General features: G+C 47.5%; 1 protein-coding gene and 1 long non-coding RNA gene across 8 annotated transcripts in view; one reads left to right on the forward strand and one right to left on the reverse strand.

Annotated features, from left to right (window-relative positions):
- LOC126495655 (H-2 class I histocompatibility antigen, Q10 alpha chain-like) overlaps positions 1–8,616 on the forward strand; it is an 81,860-nt gene that overhangs the window by 2,520 nt on the left and 70,724 nt on the right. The window contains exons 4-8 of one of the 7 annotated variants that reach the window (XM_050133246.1): positions 134–409; positions 537–647; positions 829–861; positions 1,014–1,061; positions 1,202–1,621. The exons of 2 other annotated variants lie outside the window; for them this stretch is intronic. In XM_050133246.1, coding sequence (XP_049989203.1) covers positions 134–409; positions 537–647; positions 829–861; positions 1,014–1,061; positions 1,202–1,206 — 473 coding nt within the window. In that variant the 3' untranslated portion in view covers positions 1,207–1,621. Of the gene's footprint in view, positions 1–133; positions 410–536; positions 648–828; positions 862–1,013; positions 1,062–1,201; positions 1,622–8,616 lie in introns of those variants that run through there. 4 more of the 7 variants (XM_050133248.1, XM_050133250.1, XM_050133251.1 and 1 more) reach the window with 4 other exon arrangements.
- Positions 82–8,616, reverse strand: part of LOC126495657 (uncharacterized) — a 74,958-nt gene continuing 66,423 nt past the window's right edge. The window contains exon 3 of the long non-coding RNA XR_007590207.1: positions 82–96. This is a non-coding gene — a long non-coding RNA (uncharacterized lncRNA). The remainder of the gene's footprint in view (positions 97–8,616) is intronic.

Consider the following 8,616-nt stretch of genomic DNA (forward strand, 5'->3'; position numbering starts at 1 on the left):
CCTGCAGGTCACTAGTGTGATGACAGAAGTGTTCAAGCAGACACACAGTTCAGTGTCATCATTGATTTAACTTTGTCTTTGCAGATTTCAGTTTATCTTGTTAATTGTGGGATTTCTTAAATCTTCCACACAGACCCCCCAAAGGCACATGTGACCCATCATCCTGGACCTAAAGGTGACGTCACCCTGAGGTGCTGGGCCCTGGGCTTCTATCCTGCCTTCATCACCATGACCTGGCAGAGGGAGGAGGAGGAACAGACTCAGGACATGGAGCTGGTGGAGACCAGACCTTCTGGGGATGGAACCTTCCAGAAGTGGGCATCTCTGGTGGTGCCTTCTGGAGAGGAGCACAAGTACACATGCCATGTGTACCATGAGGGGCTTAGGCAGCCCCTCACCCTGAGATGGGGTAAGGAGGGAGTGGGTGCAGAGCTGGGGTCAGGGAAAGCTGGAGCCTTCTGCAGACCCTGAGCAGGGTCAGGGGTGAGAGCTGGGGTCATGACCCTCACCTTCCCTTCCTGCCCTTCTCTTCCCAGAGCCTCCTCAGTCTACGGTCCCCATCGTGGCAGCAGTCATTGCTGGTCTGGTTCTCCTTGGAGCTGTGTTGGCTGTGGTGGCTGTGGTGAGGAAGAGGAGGAGAAACACAGGTAGGAAAGGGCAAGGATTGAGTTCTCTCTCAGCCCCTTCTAGAAGTGTGCTCTGCCTCGTTAATGGGAAACACATCCACACCCCTCATTGCTGCTGTCTCTACCCTGGGTCTGCTGTCGGTTCTGGAAACTTCCTAGGGTCGGGGACTTCCCTGGTCTCTCACAGCTTTTCTGTTCACAGGTGGAAAAGGAGGAAACTATGCTCCGGCTCCAGGTCAGTGTAAGGTCAAGATAATCCATGATGCCTTTGGGTTGAACCTTGATTGTTTGGGGAAATATGGCAATCTATATTTGCTCCTTTAGCAAAATATTCTGGGGTCCCTATTTTTACCTTTCCATATATATATTAATATTATTTTACCCCAGGCAGGGACAGTTCCCAGAGCTCCGATGTGTCTCTCCCAGACTGTAAAGGTGACATTCTAGTGACCGACTTGGGGAGGGGCAGAGCGGACATGATTGGGTTTCAGGGACTCCCAGAATCACCTTTGAGTGAATGGTGGGTTGTTGGGATGTTGTCTTCACAGTGATTGTTCATGACTCTTGTTCTGTAGCGTGAAGACAGCTGCCTGGTGTGGATGGAGTGACAGACGATGTGTTCAGGTCTCTCCTGTGACATCCAGAGCCTCTCAGTTCACTCTCAGCAATAGTGTCTGATGTTCCTTGTGATCCCATGGGCTCAATGTGAAGAACTGGGAGCCCAGCCCACCCCTGCACATCTGACCCTGTCCCTGCACTGCCCTGTTCCCTTCCACAGCCAACCCTTCTGTTCCTGCAGACAGGAGGGGACATCTCCATCCTGTCTCCTCCATGCTGTCCTGAGCTTCAGCCCTGACCTCCCCACTGAAAATAAGAATCTGAATGTGAACTTGATTGTTCATGTCCTTGATCTCAAAGGTTGATTGTTGGTAAAATAAAGGATTGAGATAGAGTTTATGGAAGAAATAAATGGCAGCGTGGAGAACCTCCCAGAATCTGTGTTCACTGTGCTGTGTGCATCTGGTGGGACAGGATGAGGCTGTGGGAGCTGAGTAAGAACAGGGCTGTGCCCAGGTGGAGCTCAGTCCGTTGTTGGCATTGACAAGGTCACTCCTCAGCTCTGTCCCCTCCTGGCTCTGTTCTCTTCATTACTTAGAAGCAAATGCTGACATCTGTGATCACAGGGACACTGGGATGGCCAGAGCCTTGTCCTGTCCCCAGGATTATGAGCCGCCAGGGCTGCTGTCTTAGCTGTGATCTGATGGCTTTAGTGTTGACTTCTTGCCTTTTTAGTTAGTACGGAGGACTAGGCCTGTTCTTCCTGTGAGTGGTGCCTGCCTCATTATCCTGTGGGTTCCCTGAGTGACAGCATTAAGAGGTGTTTTCCATCCTTGTCTCCTCAAGGCCCAACTAGGTCCCTGCACTCAGGAGACTGGGATGAGAACACGAGCTTCAGTCTCCTGAGCTCCTGCCTCCCTTCAGGCCCCTCCCTGGAGGTTCTCTCCTTCTTTCCCATCTATCAGAATCTAACCCGGGTTGTAGGATGGGCAGAGAGGAGGGATCCCCAGGGTCTCATCTCAGACCTGTCCTGTGTTCTGCCAAAGGTGTCCTTTCCCTCTATGCCCCTGGGAATCCTGGTGCTGCCTCCAGTGGCGACTCGAGGATTTACAGGATGGGTTTTTCTCCTCCCATGCTATAGGTCAAGCCAATTCTTTATTCATTAACCAATAAAAGCAGCACATAGACAGAAGGACCTCCTACCACATCGGGACCATGGGAGGAGGTAGAAGGGGAGAGAAAAGAAAAGGAGGGGAGCAGAGAAAAATGTACAGTTCAAATATATATATATATATATGACCTTATCACCTCGTAAGGTTTGAAATAAATTACTTAGCTCCTGAGTAATTTATTCAACCATGGGCTGTAATCAGTTAATAATATCTCCCAGCAACTTCTGAAAATCATTGACTTCATAATTGATCTCTCCTGATTTGTGCTTTCTGAGGTTGAATTTTCTGTAAACCTATCTTTTATCCTAGACAATTGGTAGAATCTTCTCTTTGTGTTTTTTTCAGGATCAATTTGTAATGACCTTCGCCTAGAAGCTGCTCTTGGGAAATATCAACACCTCTGCCCTATTTCATTGTTCTAGGTCCTGGCTTCCTCTGTCCACCATGTTCACCACTGTAACTGGGACCAGGTTCCAATGCTGCTGTCACCAAACCTTTCCAGTCTTGGGGGATAACCGTGTTCTGAGTTGTCCATGAGTTTAGCATCTTCTTCACATAGGATGATGGCATACACATGAAATGACCCCTTCCTTAAAACCCTTCAAATGTCATATGTCTATAGGATTCCATTTAACATCTGCAAAGCCTTGGAGGTGCCTATTGCCTGAGGGTAGCTTTTTATTTGTAGTAACTGGATAAACTAAGGTTGGTTTTCTAACAACCTTGGGCCACCCCTCTTCAGTTTCATCCTGAGGTGGCACAGTAGGTTCTTGTCTAAATCCCTCTGTCTGAGTATTTTTCTTATTTTCATTTCTAAGTGTTTATAACGCTTGTATCTTATAAATCCACCTTTCATATTTAGCACTAAAAACTACTACGGCTAATGAGGATGAAATATGAATGACAGACTGATATTATCATCAGTGTGTGTCAATCTCAGTGCAGTCATTTCTCTTCATTGTCTGCTTCTGTTTTCAGGCCACCTAAGTAGCTGAGTAGCAGGGTCCTAGTGCCCTGTGTTGTTTCCACCCTCAATGTGGAAAAGATTTTTCCTTTTAATATTACTTAGCTCTCTCTTTGAGGACTTCCCAGCTGTCTTGGGAAAGGGTGTGTGCTAGGACTAAGCCACACCACAACTAGAAACAGGTTTTTCCAGTAAATAAGTCGGGGTTCACAGTGTGACCAAATGTCCTGCACCAGGAGGAGGAGGAGGAGGAGGCATCAGGACAAGGAAAGGACTCAAAAGTCTCTCACTTCAGCAGCTGAAGAGCAGGACCTGCCCCAGAGGAAGCCAGACAGGGGAGAAGGCCCCCAGGCCAGTGAGGGCTGTGAGGGCTGAGCCCCTTACAGGGCAGGAGGGCAGGTGTGGGAGGGACAGGCCAGGCTATGGAGGGGACAGAAGTGCAGAGACAGTGTTGGGGAGGCAGTGTGTGGAGAGCTGGCAGAGTCCAGCTCCTGTGTTTGCTGTTAAAGGACACCGGGGCAGGAACAGGCTGGATTTCACCTGTTCCTGTGATGGATGCTATGAAATATGGCGGCTGCTCAGCTTCCTGTTCCTCTGAGGTATGGGGAGGGGTAGAGTCCCTGCCTCAAGCTCCTGTGGCCTGGAGCTGTCTGCTGCCAGGAATTCCATCCTATTTGAAAGGCTGAGGCAGGAGGATGACAAAGTCCAAGCCTGTCCAGCCTATAGAGTGAATCCAAGACAAGCCAGCGCAGTTCAGTGAAACCTCATTTCAATGTAAGAATTAGGAAAAGTGCGATGGGGAGATGGGTCCACAGTTAGAGCACTTGCTGTCTTACAGGAGACCCATGGGGAGGCTTACAGGCACTTACAACTCCAGTTCTGAGGGATTCAGCACCCTTTTCTGGCCTCTGTCAGCACCACATGCATATATGAATGCTGGTAAAACAATCATACATATAAAACAAAAATATAGCTGGGTGGTGGTGGCGCACGCCTTTAATCCCAGCACTCGGGAGGCAGAGGCAGGCGGATCTCTGTGAGTTCGAGGCCAGTCTGGTCTACAGAGCTAGTTCCAGGACAGGCTCCAAAACCACAGAGAAACCCTGTCTCGAAAAACTAAAAAAAAAAAAAAAATTAAAAACTTTACAAAAAGGGATGGGACTATAGCTCAGTAGCTAAATGCTTAGCTGGTGGGCTCAGGGCACTAGGATCACTCTCCAGGAACCTGAGTTCCCAATAGACACACACATACATCACACACTTTCACACACACATACATATGCATACATGTGCACACACACACACACATATATAGCACAGGAATGAGGATATGGCTCAGGGAGACTTACTGAAAGTGGATGAGACCCCGGATTTTTCGTCAGTATAGTAAAAGGAAGTAAGTATAAAAATGAGATAAAAGTATAAAATATAGCTGGGCAGTGGTGACCCGTGTCTCTAATCCCAGCACTCTAGAGGCAGAGGCAGGCGATCTCTATGGGTTCATGACAGCCTGGTCTACAGAGTAAATTCTAGGACAGTCAGGGTTACACAGAAAAACCTGTCTCTAAAAACATAACAATACAAAACAAAAAGTATATCACATATAGGAGACTGGAGAGATGGCTCAGAGATTAGAATCCTGACTGCTCTTCCCTAGGATCTGGCTTCAATCTATTGAACCCTGGTGTAGGCTCACAACTATTTCTAACACTAATCCCCAGAGGGATCCAGTGCTCTCTGGCCCCTAAGGGCACTGCATGTCTATATACACACACCTTCATGCAGACAGAACATTCATACACATACAATAAATCAAAGCAGTCTTTTAAATATAGCACATGTAATTATGCACAGTACATAATCCTTAAGGGTGACAATGGTTGTTATTAATTTGTTTGATGTCAGTCTTTCCTATTGTCTCATGGGATGCTATGTACTGAAAAGTAGCAGTTACAGCTGTGTGGTGTCTTATTTCTTATTGTCACATATCCCTCCAGCCCCCCAAACAGCACCAACTAGAAACTCCATATTCAAATGGCCATGATATGGGGTCATCTCACTCAAATGACCACAGTGACTGACACAGACAGAGACACCCAAGCTCTCAGTGAGAATATGGGATCTTCCAGTGTGGAGCACAGATGTGAGCCTGTGGCTACAACAGATGGAGCCAACATGGGATCTTCCAGTGTGGAGCACAGATGTGAGCTGTGGCTACAACAGATGGAGCCAACATGGGATCTTCCAGTGTGGAGCACAGATGTGAGCTGTGGCTACAACAGATGGAGCCAACATGGGATCTCCAGTGTGGAGCACAGATGTAAGCTGTGGCTACAACAGATGGCGCCCAACGTGGGGCTTAGGATGCACAACAGGTAATGCACAGAGGGGTGGCCATTGATACAGGGGAAAACGTAAAGGACCCCGTCAAATGAATATTACCCTGCAGGCACAGAGGTGAAAACTGAGCTCTCAGAAATCAACAATGATAGATAATAAAGGAAGAAAGATAGAGGATGAACTATGGGAGAAACATTGTATCTAACTGTAGATCTGGGACTAGAAAATAGTGTCCAACTCTCTGCACATTTTCTTTAGTGTATTTGATAGGTAGAGGAGCTGAGGTGGAGCAAAAGCAAAGACAGAGGTTTTTTTTTTTTTTTGAGACAGGTTTCTCCGTAGCTTTCTTTAGTTCCTGTCCTGGAACTAGCTCTTGTAGACCAGGCTGGCCTCGAACTCCCAGAGATCCACCTACCTCTGCCTCCCGAGTGCTGGGATTAAAGGCGTGTGCCACCACCGCCCGGCTAAAGACAGAGATGTCGGGCAGCATAGCCACCACCAGCTCCAGACAGTGTCAGTGCTCGGAGAAGCCAGTGTGCAGCCCCGTCCATGATAGTCAGGCCTGACCTGCGGTGCTGTGGTCATGAAGCCTCAGCAGCTGCTACTGAGTGGGTGGAGAAGTGAAGGGAACCTGGGGCAGAAGACCCAGCGTGGGTACAGCCATTGCCACCAAGCCCATGGGCACAACCTGTAGCCAGCTGAGCCTGGCGCACGCTGTGCCACACAGCCAGGGAAAACAGGAGACAGAAAAGTTTGGAGGGCTGAGCCTCCCATGGCTGGTGCCTGGAGCCAGTTGGCAGGATGTGGCTAGAGCTACAGGGCCCATGATCTGAGGAGCCGGTGAGGATAAAAGTGTGACAGCCACTGCTGGCAAAACAGGGACCACTGAACATGGAGAGCGCTGGCCTGGACACAGACCACTGACCTCTGGGTCCCAAATCCCCTGTGGACACAGCCAAGCAGCAGAGAGGGCAGCTGCACCATGCCATGCTCCCAGCTTCAGCTGCCAGCCAAGACTGGTTCCCAGCCTGACAGCCAAGCTGATGAAAAGTAGGCTCAGGAAGCTTCTGCTGCAGGCCCAGTGTCTATTAAATTACAAATGCACCTGGAGACAGGAGTCTGTGAAAACCTGTCAGCCAGGGGGATTTACATGTTGGATTTTACAGGGGATCTTGAGCCCCTTGGTGAGATTAAAATACAGCTTTCAAAAGAAAAAATAGGGGAGTTATAACCCCAGTCTATGTTTAAGGGACCCAGTCCTGTTTTCACGTGGGTTCGAGGGCACATTTGTGCTTTTTTCACAGGAAGAAAAGAAGAAAACTTGATGGCTGGAGTGAGGCTCCTGAGTCTGTGCTCCTGACTGAAGCCATCATGCTGCAGTCTGAGAGTGAAGGAAGATGTGGTGATGGTTGGTGATTCCTGGCTTCTGGGTGGACCCACTGCACAAACTTCCAGACCTGAGTGAGTCCTGTTTACTTTGGAGCCGGTCCAGGACACTGACTGAATGTTTCACAGTTCATCCACACTGTATCGTGAGAACAAAACTCATTTTTGTCAGTATGGCGATCAATATCCTGTTGAAATAAAGACCTGAGACCTGGGACCTCGATTTCCTCCCTGGGGAGAAGAGACTCATGACAGACGGACTGAGCCCTCATCAGAGATGGGGAGGAACAGCCTAAGTTTCTGCTGCTCAGACACCGGGGCAGAGCAGACATCACTGAAACTACAGCAGCAGAGCAGATGGACTACAGGAGGGGAAGACTCTTAGATCACCATCACAGGGACCTTTCCTGTCTTTTGTTTAACAGAGATTTAAGAGAATGTGATTTGACAATTATGTGTATATTGTTAACATCCATACTAAAATTATGGTATTGACCTGTTAATGTTTGAACTGCCTTAGTTCATTATAAAGATGTTACTAATTAGAAAAAGGTTAGAGCTTGTCTAAAAAAAAAAAATTGACATTGCCCATGAGTCCTTAGAATTGATACATTTAAAAAGACATTTCAATTTTGATTGTAACTAAAAACTGTTAGCGCTATCCCAGACCAATTTAAGAAGGCCATCTGATATCTGGTTATTCTCCACTACTTTATTAGAAAATATTGTAGCCATAGAAATACATTTATCACAAAGCATTATCTGCTTGCATATGGTTATAAACATCTTGACAGAAAGTTGTCTCACAGGTACACAGCGCCTAGAGATGCTTTCTCTCTCCGTCTTTTATTCGCAGAGGGTGGGAGACAAGGGTGGCACAGTCATCTGTCCTGCAGCAAAACTACAGGCTTTACAAAATAAAATAAAATAAAATAAAATAAAATAAAATAAAATAAAAAGGGAGGAATTGTGAGGGGCACAGATGTGAGCCTGCTCCACCGTGACTGAAGGTCAGAGAGTCAGAGCTTAGTTTTATTCTTTCAAAGTTGCCAACAACAGGTGTGGCTACAAACAAGAAACCCTGACATGCAGTGTGGTTGTTACTTGGTGTTTTGGACAGTAAGTGGCCCATAGAGGTGGATGTGCTCCATTCTGGCCAAAGGTCAGAGAATTCGAGCCTATTCCTGCTCCTTCATTTAAAACAGGAGGACTGCCATAGGGAGTGGCTGCCCACAGGAGACTTGGTCTAGAGTGAATTCGCTGCATATCCTGCCCCAAACATCAAATGCTTTACTCAGGAAATACTGGCTTGATATCTCAAGTACTGAAACAAGTAACTGTTCTTATTGTCTTTTGTGTCATATTAAAGCAGACTTTTGCCTTCTCCTCCTTTTCTACTGGGGTATAAAGTGTGTGGACAGTAAACACAGGCAGATTCAGTATCCAGCACACACTGGGTTGTCCTCCTGGTTCTCTCCTGTGTCTGTGTTTCTTTCACATCTCTGTGCCTCCTACCTGACATTTCTAATCCACACACTCTACCCTGGAACCTACAAAGCCGTCGTGGCTG

This window comes from Alexandromys fortis, unplaced genomic scaffold, assembly GCF_014885135.2.
Source record: "Alexandromys fortis isolate MF-2015 unplaced genomic scaffold, M_Fortis_MF-2015_v1.1 scaffold_544, whole genome shotgun sequence".
NCBI classification, from domain to species: domain Eukaryota; kingdom Metazoa; phylum Chordata; class Mammalia; order Rodentia; family Cricetidae; genus Alexandromys; species Alexandromys fortis.